We start from the raw sequence: 14,422 nt of genomic DNA, 5'->3' as shown, positions 1-14,422 counted from the left end.
TGCTCCAGGCAGAGTTTATTTGGCCGCAACTGAAGAAGGGGGAAGGAGCCAACCTGGCGGCGAGGCGAAGGAGACTCCCGGCCCCGCCATTGTCATTTATATGCAAATAAGTTACATATTAAAACAAAGGGGCGAGAGGGAGAAGGAGCCCGTCGCACAGTGCCCTCCAGTACACAGGCCGGGGCCATGGTCCGGGAAAGGGACACACGGGGAGCAACCCAGGAGGGGGCAGGAGAGCCAAGAATTTGCCCCGTGGCCTGTTGCGGGTCTGTCGCTCTTGGGGCAGGAAGCCCTGGGGCCCGCAGGCCAGCGAGGGCTGGAGAGCGAAGCCCTCCAGGCAGCGACAGAGGCTGGCTGGGCAGGCAGGGGTAGGAGCCACTCACTCAGCAGGGCAAAGGGGATCCCCTCTGCCATAGCGCTCCTGCAAGGCAGGCAGGGAGGGGGTGCCGCGAGGGTAGCCCGGCCCAGGGGTTACTTACGGGATGCCGGCTCTGGGGGAACATGGCTCTGGCCGCCGCTTTGCTCCTTTGTAGCTCAATTCTCCACTCAGTCCCCAACTTTAGATCCCGAGCCCCGAGCAGCCCCAGCGGGCAGACGCCGCGGCTCAGCGGCCCGGCCGCGGCATCCTCCTCCCGCCGCCTCCTTTGTTGTTGTAGGGCTGGGGGCTCGGCCAGCAACGCGCCCCCGCCGCTTTCTGAAAAGTCACCGGCAGGTGTCGGCTCCGTGGGCGCGTCGGCCCCAGCCGGTCCCCAGGCCACGCGGCTCCGCTGGGCGGGGGTGGTGCAAGGCGGGGGGTAACTGCTCCCCTCGCTGCCCGACCTCCTCCTCCTCCTCTGGCCGCTGCTTCTGTCCGCAGAGTAAATAATCCCCTTTCGCAGGCTCGTAACTCGTGCAATTGTAAGACCGGAAACTCCGAGCGGAGGCGACTCCTCTCCCCACAGCTCCTGCCCGCAGGGGAAATCCAGGCCGGGGCGCGGGCGGGCTGGCACCGGCGGGACACTCAGCAGACGGGGGCGCAAGAGAAAGTCCCCAGCGAGCGCCGCGCTGCTCCCGGGCCTTGGCGAAGGGGCCGGTGGCAGAGTAGCGGGGGCCGGCTCCCGCGGCACGTGCACCGCGGGGAAGGGGAACCCCGCACGGCGGAGACTCCTCGGGCCGTTGCAAAAAGAGGCACCAACACCTGGTCCCAAGCCACCCACCCCCCGGCGGGACTAATCAAAGGGCAGCTCCTCCGCGCACCACCGCCACTTCAGCCTCCTCCGGCCGGGCGCGCATCGGGGAGCAGCGACTCTCACCAGCGCCCCGCAAGCGCCGCGCGCAGCAGCATCCTAGGCTCTCCCGAGCCGGCGCCTCGCCTCGCCTCGCCCCGCTCACGGCCGGGACAAAGTTCTCTCCAGCGCCCCGAGGCGACACATCCAGATCCCGGCGGCTGGGTGGGGGGGGGGGGAAGCAGCCCCGCAATTACAGCCGCCCCGCCATGGATAATAGTGCGCAGTATGCAAACTTCGCGGGGTACGGCCCGGGGGGCGCGGCGCGGCGCCGCGGCACTAGCAGGCTCTCTGTAAACGGGACACAATGTATCCGCCCGCGCTGGTTACATTAACACGCGGTTTCGCACTCCTCTAGCTAACCAGCCACCCGGCCCCGCCCACTCGAGGGGAGGAGGGGATCCCTGGCCAATCGCCTGCTCACCAGCCAACGTGGGGTGCTGATGTACTCCTCTCAACTGCCCAATGGGACAAGGCTCTGGTCCCGCCAGCTCTCCTGGCGGAGCTGCAGGACCCTTCCGAGCGGACCAATAGGAGGCCGTGGAAGGCTCAGAGAGGCAGGGAGAACGGGAAGGTCGGTGGGAAGGAGAGGGGGAGAGGCTGAACTGTCAATCAAAGTAACGTGGGCGGGGGGGCAGAGGAAAAGGAGGAGGAGGGAAAGGGAATGATGGGAGGCGTGTATTGCTGGGATCTGGTTTATTCCTCCACTTTTCCCTCTCCCCTTTCTCTAGTCTCAATCTGTGAAAGTAACACGGAGAGAGAAATACTGCATCCTTCCATAGAGCAGGACAAGCTGCAGTTAGAACCAGACATACAGTACCCTGGTTACACACACTAGCTGGGGGGTGGAGCGTTACGCTCCAGGCTTTGAGGTTGGTGTTCACATATCTATCTGTATTAAATTTTTCTTAGAATAATTCGCCTCAGCGACCAGACCCAACATGGACAACTGTAGCCCAAAAGAGAATTTTTCAGAAAATTATGAACATGACAAAATTGGGGTTGTAGGGAAAGACGGTTTACCCATAACATCTACTTGTGGCCCACTATTTTACACACACGGACTTTATGTTTCAGAGTAGCAGCCGTGTTAGTCTGTATCCGTAAAGAGAAAAGGAGTACTTGTGGCACCTTAGAGACTAACAAATTTATTTGAGCATAAGCTTTCGTGAGCTACAGCTCACTTCATCGGAAGTTGTTGTTATAATACAGATATATATAGCCCATCCAAAACAATATTGAAATCACATCAAATAAAAACAGGTCCCATTCTGCTCTGTTTTCCTCAGGTTTTTATCCAGAAGAACTCAGTGCTGTTCATTGCTGTAAATTGAAAGCACGTTTGGGCCTATGATTTTTGATCCCAGAGTTTACATCTAATTCTGAGGGACAAATATGGCATGCATACACATTTAATTTATAGGTTACATACACATAGGTGCACAAACTGTGGCACTTGTTTATAGTATACTCCCATAGAGAGAAAATATAGTAAAGTGAAATGAAAGTCTCAAACTTGATCTAATGCACTGTAATGCACAAACTGCAATTTAGTTACAGTGGCCTTCAGACAGAACTGAAGTTGTCCTTTGGATAAAACTGACTTTTTCCAAGAGGGTTCCACTGGAGTTAAGTAGTCAGAAACTTCCAATATTATAAACAGTTTTTGGTCTATTGGAAGTAGACTAGGGGTCAAATAAATTCCAAATGCTCCATGTATGACTACTGCCCCGCCAAATACTCACACAGCCCACAATGGGATATAAACATCTTCAGAACACATCCTCCAGTAACAACCATCTTATTCATAAAAGAATTTAATAATCAAGCATTATGTACTAGTAGCTTTAAAATAATGCTTTAATAAATAATTTAAATTTAATGCTTTAAAATAATTTAAAATAATGCTTTAATAAATGTTCATATACTTATTCAGGTAATATATTTTACCTAAAGGAGAAGTCCTAAAATATCAAAGGGAGTCACTGGAACATAAAAGGAGCAATTTTATAGTAAACATTTTCTCACCCTACAATTAAACTTTCCTTTAAAGGTTTATGTGATTTCTTCATAATTGTATTAAATTTCACTATGTAATTTAAATTAGAACTGATTACGGCTAAAATTCAATAGGAGTGAAATTGTTACAGCTCTAAACAAGAGCAATTTATGGCTTTATTCAATTCTCAGTGTTATTTTTTTAAACTGCATTATTACCAGTTTTACCTACAATAAAAAATGACAAAAGGCGGGGGTAGGAAGGACAAAAAAACAAAGCAAACTCTCATTACCTGCGAGTATTTTGCAAAACACCAGATGAATTTTGCACTCCTCAGGGTTTTGAAATTGAGTGCAATCTCATAAGTAAGAAGGTATATTTTCTTTTTTCACCGTTTCCTAGGGGCGGTCAACAAAGGTTTGCTTTTCAGTAGAAGGCAGTGATTGTGGCACCAGACTGTAAATTTGTCTAGTGGTCCATGCAGAGCACTGGGAGTCAGAATTTCTGAGAGTTCTATGCCCAAAACTCTGCCAACGATTTTCTGCATTATCTTGGGCAAGTCAGTTCACCTCTCTGTGTATTGGTTTATCCATATAAAAATAAGTATTAGCATATTTAGCTACCTCACACAGGCATTAAGAAGCTTAATTCATGCTTATAAAGCACTCCAGATTCCCCAGATTAAAAGTGCTATAAAATACAAACCATTTTTATATATGCTGTGGGTGCACCTGGTAGTTATGGAACCTGAGACAACATAACACTTTCTTACCCAGTTTTGGTTAATACTATGCTTAACCTGCTGGCACAAGTTGTTAATGAGATAAAAACAGATAAAGCATTAAAACAACAGTGTATTTTGGAACAAGAACAGAAGTGGATTTTTTTAATTGCTCACCTACATGAAAGTTGAAATGTCTTATGATCTTTATTTACCATATTTAAATTTTTCAGGGCATGTTTTAACAAATACAGCTCTCTGTTTTCCTCATACCTTTTAACAAGTGCTTTCTGACCTACTGAGATGCTAGGAGAAGAGACTTAAGGGTATTTTGAGCCTCTTCCATCAAAATCAGTATGGAAGAGCAGTAAAACCAGTAGTAGAACTGTTTGGGGGTTGATTTTTTTTTTTTTTTAATGAAAGCTGCTATATGAATAAAATAAGTAAGTAAGTAAATTAAATAAATAAATAAACTCTTTCACATATTTAACTTACAGTTGAATACCATGGTTGATGGAAGGGGACCAAGATCTGTTCTTGGTTACACCTATGTAAATGTAACCTGAATTTAATTCAATTGGAGTCTATGATGTTCCTTAATACTTAAACCAGTGGAACAAGAGCAAAATTTGGATAAGTGAATAAGCCTATAGAAAGCTGTATCCCATTCAAGGTAATATATTCTCCCAGATTGTTATGCTGTAATATTTATACTACTAAATTCTCTAACTGCATTAAAAATAATGGTGTTTAAACAATCAAGCTGCTTTAGTCTTATGTTTTAAATAAACATACAATTTGCAGAGGCTGCCTTCAATATTAATATACCAGAAATCTTTCCGATTAATCATAATTTCTACTCTTCTGTCTGAAGTCTGTTAATTTTCCCACTATGAGCATATTAATGTAATTTTCTTACTTCAAACAGCATAAGAGCCTAATTCTGTTTTGATTATGTACCAATACTAACATTGAAGTCAGTGGGAGTTTTGGGTGAACAAACAAATCAGGATCAGGCACAAAATGTAGTTTTAGCATATTAGGTTTCAGATGTAGCATCTTGCTCTGTTAGGGAAATGACATTCAGTTTACACCTTAGATGTTTATGGGTTGTTGTTTTTTTTCATTTCCAGTTAACATTATTGGTTACAAGCAATATGAATATATGTTTTCAGGTTTTTAAAAATTCCCACAAAGTGGCAATATAATAAAATGCTACTTGATGTCAATTATTAGGACTTTGCTAATGCAGAAGAAAACTCTTTCTAAAATTTGTATTTTATTTCACTCTTTTCCAACCCATAATGCAGTGAGAAAACATATGTTAAAAGGACAATTATAAAATTCAATAGATTTTATGCTTTTAAAATTCTGGATTTCAGAGTTCTTTGGATTTTCAGTCAGAAAAAGAAAGTACATGTGTTTAAATATTTGTTTGCAATGTGCAAAGAGTACAGCTAGGAGCCAAAAGTAAAAGTGCCTGAGTCATACAATACATGTAATACAGTAGTGCAATATTGTTGGGATTATAATTGTTATGATGAAATGCAAAAGGAGTATTTGTTTTTAAGATTCTATCTTATTTATTACATCAAATGATGTGAGAAAGTTAAAAATTAAATTTCTCATAATTCACTATCTTACAGTTAATATCTGTTCTTTACATTTTTTATGATTTCAACTTTTTCTTTCAAATTAATAATTTTCCTTATGCACAGGAATTTTTGAAAAGTTCCAGAAGAGCATCTCTATGTTACCTTCCCTCAGTCTCCTGCTGTTAAAAAAATTCTTCCAGACTAAGTAGGAAAAAAAATCAGTAGCAAATCATGCAGCAGTAAAACCTCAAATAAAATCAGATCCAAAGAATCTCTTGTGGTTTCGCACAATATGGTAAAATTAGAGATTGCAGGAAACCAACAAAATTAAATTGGGAACATCTGAAGAGAAATGACCAGACTTTATGAAAATGACACATTGACTGGCCAGTATGCTTTTTTATCAACAATTTCTTTGTTGAAGCACAGATCAAAGGAACCTGCATATGTTTTCATTTTGTTCTAATTAGAAAAATACATCCAGATGTTTAATAAGCATTCTGTTGGTTTTTCTGCATTGATTAGATATGTTGGTACTGTTTGCTTACAAGTGTAGCCGGATCATTAGCTAATGCAAAGAAATGTTTGCAGTGAGTTGCTAATTAGGTCTTTTGGAAATTCTCCACACTCAGGAACAATTTGTACAGTGGCCAGAAGAATTTGCGGTACTTGAGGAGTTGCTTTCCCTTCTGTGTCTGGGAAAAAACAGTCAGTCCCTTTCCCTAATCTTCTTTTGCCTACAGGGATTGCAGTTTGATCCCAGTGGGTTGAAGTGCAAATAAATTAGGAAGAGACCACACACACACACACACACAAATCTCTTCTATCAGTCAATCTGCAGAAATGCTATTTGACAAAAAGTTAACCAATATGCAGTGTTTAAGACTAAAATGTGTTAAATTTTCCACCTTAATGTTATCAAATACACAGCATTTTTGAGCATACTCTAGAGACAGATAGGGAAGCCCTTTATGATAAATGAGTGTACTTGAATCCATTACTGTAGTACTTATAATTAAAGTAGCTCCTTTACAACTTCAGTACTTTTGCAGAGTACTTAGAGACAAAGCTTAGGGGAAGTGAATACATGCCTGGTGAAGGAAAAGGAAAGGGTGATTAGAACCACAGGGAGGGACTCTGAGCAAACGGTTTGCTTTCATAACTTTAATCTTTTATACTGTGTTAAAGTTAAAAAGGTGTCAGAGATATTACCCATTTACAGTGTTGTCAGAGAAATTGTTTTAGACTTCATGGCTCCGGCCTGATAAGCTTCTAGGTGCAGTGTCACCTTTCAAAAGATGCTTGACAATGTCAATGACCTTTATAATGAAGACCACCTGTCAGTACATCATGCTTTTGCCTCTCTCTACAGAGAGAAATCATAGAAGAAAGAACAGTGTGTATTTTATGTAGCAAGCACACACACATGCACACACATCCTGAAAACACACATATGCTTAACTTTATTCATGTGAATAATCCCATTAAAGACACTGGCACTGCTCACGTGAGTACAGATAAGTCTGTTTGTTAGACATTATGGGATCAGCGTTGTACATAAAACACATACACGCACTTTTATAAATGAGGCTGTATGAATCCAGAGATTGTATTTTCCTCTGTGTTGGAAAACACCTAGAACTATTAAGATTGCTACCACAAGATAGGTGGTAATAGTAAAAATAAATGGATAATATACCATTGGTACAAATGTTAATTTTTATAAGCTATGACACTTCTCTCCTCAGGTCTACAGTACTCATAAAACTGGTATTTTGCAGCTATTATATACTATGAATGCATCAATAGAAACTCCACAGTAGAGGTTCTGTTGAGATTGTATCTAAAGCAGGACTTAAAATTATTCTGCTTCACCATGAAAATGAATGATTGAATTTAATCTCCAAATTTGGCTCTCTGAGTCCGAATAGGACAACTGAATTTTTCTATGTAATTTTTAAAGTAAGAGTTGCTTTTGTAAATTAAACATTTATAATACTCCCTTTTTTGAAATGTTGCCCTATTTCTCACATTTCTTTGGGCACCTCTAGCTAAACAATCGCATCTCCCATGCTTCAGAACCACATATTATGCAAAAATCTCAGACACAGGTCACTTTTAAATTGTAAAATTAAACACATAAGGAGTTATTCCTCTTATTTATCATAATCTAATTGTCTTTCACCAAGACTAGCCAACAGAACTGCACAGAAGGATCAACTGTTTCTATTTGCCCTTATTGTCAGCCTGCTTCCTTGACAAGAAGTAACATTTTGACAAACAAATGACATTTTCCAAAAATTGTGTTATTTATTCTCAGAAATGGTTTTTGTCAAAATCTTTTGACCTGCTCTATCCCTAACTAACCAGTGGTTGCCTTGCACATTCTCCTGTATTCCTGGTGAATCAGGGAGACAGACTGGGCAGCAAAAGTGAGAGGAAAGGGTCTGGAAAAAAGCTCTGTGAGGTCATAGGGAGTAAATAGGAATGTGGGAGAGATTTGGTGAGGATAAGGGGCTCAGAGGGAAAACGATTATCTGCTGGGAAGTTGGGGGGAACATAGGGGAGGGTTGTGGCTGTGAAGGGTACCTGGGGTGAGAGCACCCCAATGTCTGTGCTGATGTATAGACACACAAAGGGCTCCTGACTCATCACCTGAGCACCGCGGCAGCAACACCCTGAGGAGCCCTTCAAGCACTGATCAAGACACACTCTGGGGAAATCTTGGCCCCACTAAAGTTGATGGGAATTTTAACATTGACTTCAATGGGAACAGGATTTCACCCTCTGTTTCCCCAGCAATTCTGCCCTGGCCCTCCAGCATATTGAGGCCTTGTCTACACTGGGTTTGTAACTATCTATGCAAACCCCCAGCTTAGACCCAAGATTTAAAACGGGGGAAATTTAGGCTGCTGCTTTTATGTACTAGGGAAGCAAGGCAGAAGCATAGAGGGAGCCTTTCAAGCATCAATGCCTGGACACAGAGACACCAGGCTCCCCCGTCTCTTCTACCTAAACTAGCCTCAGATTGACGGCCCTACCAAATTCATAGCCATGAAAAACATGTCATGGACCGTGAATCTGGTCTTTTATGTGCTTTTACCCTATCCTATACAGGTTTCAAGGGGGAGACCAGCCTTTCTCAAATTGGGGGTCCTGACCCAAAAGGGAGTTGCAGGGGGATTGCAAGGTTATTTTAGGGGAGTTGTGGTACTGCCACCCTTACTTCTGCGCTGCCTTCAGAGCTGGGCGGCCGGAGACCGGCAGCTGCTGACTGAGGGCCCAGCTCTGCAGGCAGCAGCACAGATGTCAGGGTGGCCATACCACACTGTGCCCTCCTTCCTTCTGCGCTGCTGCTGCTGGTGGTGGCACTGCCTTCAGAGCTGGGCTCCCTGCCAGCTGCCACCGCTCTCCAGCTGCCCAGCTCTGAAGGCAGCAGCAGTGCAGAAGTGTAGCAGTACTGCAACCCCCCCACACAATAACCTTGCGAACCCCCCCCAACACACACAACTCCTTTTTGGGTCAGGATCCCTATAATTACACCACCATGACATTTCAGATTTAAATAGCTGAAATCATGAAATTTACCATTTTAAAAAATCCTATGACCGTGAAATTGACCAAAGTGGACCCTGAATTTGGTAGGGCCCTACTCATGTCCCTGCCATGATACAAAGGCACTGGACTCCCATACAGCCCAGGCTACTCCCCATTGCACCTCCCCATTGCACCTCTTTGGGGAGCCAAGGTGAGATGGAGGGATTATGTGAGAGGAGTGCTGGTCTGCATGGGAGCCAGGAAGAGAAACAGGATTGGGGAGCGTGGAAGACACTGGAGCTATGCAAGGGAGCATATGGGGTTAGTGGATAACATATCCATGAGCTAACCATGTGAATAACTATCAACTCTGATATCTATACTGAATAAAAAAACTGAGAAATCCCTCAGAAAAATGTTACTTTTGAGTTGATTGTTACATGCAAATCAATCACTACATGCTTAAAAAAGGAAGGAAATAGCAGTTCAGATCCCCAACACCCCATTTACACTCCACTTATCTGTTCCCCTTCTCAACCAGAACTATCACCCTTCTGCCATACACAGTCCACATAAGCCAGCCCTCATCCTAACCAACCACTATGTAGCCCTCAATTCTGACCATTCATATAATATACCAATGCACCCAGATATGCAGATTTAAATTTTATAATTTATTCATAACAAATTGAGAACAATCATTAATAAGATAGGTCATCCAAACACAACGTTTTTAAACATTACATAAGAACACTTATTGCAGCCTGTGTCCTATTTTTGATTCCATTATTCTGATATTATACTACTAAGCAGAGCAGTTACGTTGGTGTAAAACTGGTGTAAAGGAGTGAAGAATCAGGTCTACCATTTGCAGTCAGATCTCCCCTGACTTAATACAAAAGCACGTTCTGTCTGATAAATTAAAGCCACAGCAACCCTGTACCAGTCAGCAAAACACATGAATGTGTAACTAATAAACATGGTGGGATACTGAACAGGTTGAATACTGATGTACAGGATAAAGCTGGCTTGAGTCATGGTAAGGGAGACAGTTCAGGATGGAGAAGCAGAACTGATGACTGGAAAATAGATGGGATGTTGAATACAGAACTGTTGGATCCTTGCTTTTTGTGGTTTACATAAATAGAGATGAGTGCATCCCGTAGCTTAAAGTTAAGGAATGATTTTGTATGGGAGATTTAACCTCTCTGTATAATATATAATTTAGTATGGGAGATTATGGATACAAAATTCTTCATTAACTTTGAGTTAAGGTGGCTAGTCTGCAGATCCCACCAACGCAAACCACAAAAAGCAAGGAAATAAGTAGGACGTTTGTGCACATACATATATATCTTTTTTAGTATAAATATACATCACAGTATATTGAATGGAATGTTTTTATATTATGCACATGGATTAGTAGTGACTAAGTGTTAATATTTTCCCATTAATTCCAGGTTTTCACACAACTGGAGTAAATACATTATTAGTCTTCTTGAACTAGTTCAACTTGAGTGTCTTTCTGCCAGTGCTCTCCACATTCACAAGTGAAAAGAAAAGGAGTACTTGTGGCACCTTAGAGACTAACAAATTTATTTGAGCATAAGCTTTCGTGAGCTACATTCAGTGCCTCCGATGAAGTGAGCTGTAGCTCACGAAAGCTTATGCTCAAATAAATTTGTTAGTCTCTAAGGTGCCACAAGTACTCCTTTTCTTTTTGCGAATACAGACTAACACGGCTGCTACTCTGAAACCATTCACAAGTGAGGTATCCTTGAAGGACATGGACAGTATTTTGGGCTTTGTAGAAAGCTGCCAGTTACATAGATAATTAATAATGAGATTTTATGAAGTTGGGCACCTTTTTGAACCCATTCTAATGACTCAGAATACAGACAGTGCACGTTTTGTTTTTTGTTTTTTTCGTTTTTGCTTTTAGGTCAAAGAGTAGGAACCATTTGACTAACAAAAGAAATAATTAGTTAAGCATTTAGTGATATATTCTATACTCATTGCACATAGCATACTCTGCAGTCTTGCAGAACAATTGTAGAATATGCCATGTAATTTTCAATTAAGTGCACTAGCTAGACTGAAGGCCAGTTACTTCCATGCAACTTCGTTTGGAAGCACTGAATGATTTTTTTTTCTTTTAAAAAACATCTTTTAAAGCTGATCTACCTTATGTTATTTTCTTCACTTTCTTTTTTTAACAACTTCGACTTGCTTATATCCCTTATAAATTGGTTTTAATGATTACCATTTATTCAAACAAATATATATTTTTATTTTGAAATGACACCAGTAAATCAAGCAGATATGATGACTGCTTTCTAGATTAAAGGATCTTGGTCTTCAGTCTGAATTAATAGTATATACCTTCCTTTCCCTTGAATAGTGTTGAAATTACAGTTCAATTCAAAACATAATACCACACATTTTGAAGTAAAATAAACTTGGGGAAAAACTATGGTCATTATCATTGCTTAGCTTTAGCTCTGTGACAGGCCCAGTCTACCCTGGGAAAGGGGACATATTTGAAAACAGCTTTTAAAAATTATTCAAACACGGCTCCTGCTGAACCTTTTCCTGGCACAGTGGACTGGTGACTGTAGATAAGGCCAAAACATGTTTTTAAATGGTTTGTGAATATGGTTCTAACTCATGCCAGCCATTTAAACCATGAGCCAAATTATGTCATCCTTAATTGAGCAAAACTCCCATCGGAGAATTCCTCAAGGATGGATGAATTTGACCCTATGTTTGAAAACAGTAGGGACGTGGGTGAAATCTTGGCCCCATTGAAGTCAATGACAAAACTCCGATTAATTTCAGTGGGTCCAGGATTTCATCCAATATGCCTGCTTTTTATCCTACAAAATGATGAGTGCTCTAGGAGGTGCTGAGCATCCTGTCAATGAAGATCTACAAGTAAAGTTCTGGGAACTACGCACCTGCCAGGATCAGGTTTTAATCTGGTTTTCAAACATAGCTCCCTTCTCAGCATAGGTTGGGCATCAGTAAAGTTGTTTATGGAGCGTTTGTAAGTTTTTTGCAGCTGTATGCAAATGTGTGGCCATCTTGTCCTGCAGCCACTTATGCAACAGTCTCTAATAGTTTTGCTGCCTGTATAATAGAGCTGGGACTTGATACAGATTGATTTATAAGACTTTCCAGGGTGTGTACACATACACACAAAAAAAGCTTTAAAATACTTTACTTGGAACATGTGTACTAGCTACTAGATTTTTAAAAACCCAACTTTTTTATCATTTGCTCAATTTCTGTAGCCTTTCCACTTAATCCCACAGAAATTTTAACCTCTAATGGCCACATACTAAAACTTTTAAAAATGGAAATATTCTGATTGATTTCCAGATTATTTTGACAATCCCCTGGTGCATTGTTTTATGGTGCATAAAGTTGAAACTCATCAGTAAATCTCCAGTAAAAGCAAAGAACAAATTTATCTGGGTAATAAGTATTTGAAAAGCAATAGATGGTGGCAAATAAAGTTTATTTTTAACTGCTACTTCAGATATTTGCTTTGCTGTCTTTTTTCACTGAAAGTAGTTGAGAAAAAACATTAAATCAAGACTTGGGCCTAGTTAGATTATTATCTATAGGTTAGATTATTTTTCAGTAGCAAGAATGATTAATCTTGCATACAAGCTAGGCTGTATTATATTTGATCCTCTGAATTTAGGTTTATTTCATATCTAATACACAATTATCAGCTTTGTGCTAATAAATAAACCTTTTGACTAGGGCTGCTTTTAAACTAACAGAGAAGGCATGAGTTCGATGATAAAAGCAGAAGCCTTGGACTTCTCCAATTTTTCCATGCTGAGTGTATTTTTCCAGCATCCCACAAACAGTTATAACAAAAAATTACAGATTTCCCGCAACATGAGGAACAGAGAAAGAAAGACTCACATGTGACAGATGGTACTTATGTCATTTAAGGTTCTCAGATACCACCATGATGCACACAGTACAAGAGCCTGAATAGCAGAGGACAGAATATTACAACTCCTGATTTTTTTCACAAAGTTCAAAAGAGACTTCTTACCTGGTAAATAGAGAAAATGCTTTATCTATAGATATTTTAAATCCACACGTTCAACTCACAAATAAGACAATCAGTGGATCAAGACCAAGACATAAGTAAAACTGATTCACATAAGTAAAACTTTCAGTTCTTGGAAACAACACAAACAAGTCAAGCCTAAGGTCACCTCACCACGATTGTCCCAGCTCTCTCGAAGTTGCAAATGGTTATGCAGAATGCACACACTAAAAAGCATATCTGTCTTACAATGTCATAAAACCACCCCAGGAAATGCAGTTCTGTTTCTGGTTTTACCCATTTACACCTTCTGTTCCTCAATAAAAATGGCAAGCTGCAATTGACACCTGAGAAAGTGTTACAAAACACTGACAAGTATTAGAGTAATGCTGAAGAATATAAACAGCCTGTCTCAAGGAATATTACTTTTCTTTAGATTATCTGTTTTCAAATGTGTGGTTCTTTGACAACAGGCACCTTAAGGTAATTCTTATGAATAAATCAGTTCCCAGACAATACATTTAATTAAAGTGACATGAAGGTTGTAAATGTATATCAACAACCTAAGGGAAAAAAGGTTAAGAGTACACTGTAGTTTTAAAAAAAGAAAAGGAGTACTGTGGGTGCCACAAGTACTCCTTTTCTTTTCGCGAATACAGACTAACACGGCTGCTACTCTGAAACCTGTAGTTTTAAAGTCAGCAAGATAGGCAATGCAAAATTAAGGTGACACTTTAAAAAGAAGTTTTAATGAATGGAAATGCATGGTAGCACCGTCAACCTTAACTCTGCCCCGTATCCCACCATCATCCTCATGGCAAGCAAGTCTAGGGGGAAAAACAGTTCAAACGAGTTGGCAGTTTTTCAAAGAGATATTATTAAGGGCACAAGAGCAAACTATCCCACTGCCTAGGGAAGACAGAAAGTATGGCAAGAGACCATGGTGGCTTAACTAGGTCTTCAATGATCTGAAACTCAAAAAGGAGTCCTACAAAAAGTTGAAACTAGGTCAAATTACAAAAGATGAATATAAACAAATAACACAAGTACGTAGGCACAAAGTTAGAAAGTCCAAAGCACAAAATGAGATTAAACAAGCTGGAGACATAAAGGGTAACAAGAAAACATGCTACAAATACATTAGGACAAAGAGGAAGACTAAGGACAGGGTAGGCCTGTTACTCAATGGGGGGAGGGGGGGAAGACAACAGAAAATGTGAAAATGGCACAAAT

At 41.2% G+C, this 14,422-nt stretch overlaps 1 protein-coding gene across 3 annotated transcripts in view; it reads right to left on the bottom strand.

The window, feature by feature from the left end:
- Positions 1-1,203, bottom strand: part of TLE1 (TLE family member 1, transcriptional corepressor) — a 92,905-nt gene extending 91,702 nt beyond the window's left edge. For all 3 annotated transcript variants that reach the window (XM_075128688.1, XM_075128689.1, XM_075128690.1), the window contains exon 1: positions 480-1,203. In XM_075128688.1, coding sequence (XP_074984789.1) covers positions 480-503 — 24 coding nt within the window. In that variant the 5' untranslated portion in view covers positions 504-1,203. The remainder of the gene's footprint in view (positions 1-479) is intronic.
- Positions 1,204-14,422: the final 13,219 nt, after the last annotated feature.

The sequence above is a fragment of the Caretta caretta genome, chromosome 5, assembly GCF_965140235.1.
Source record: "Caretta caretta isolate rCarCar2 chromosome 5, rCarCar1.hap1, whole genome shotgun sequence".
Classification (NCBI taxonomy): domain Eukaryota; kingdom Metazoa; phylum Chordata; order Testudines; family Cheloniidae; genus Caretta; species Caretta caretta.
This window is presented reverse-complemented; position numbering and strand designations above follow the sequence as displayed.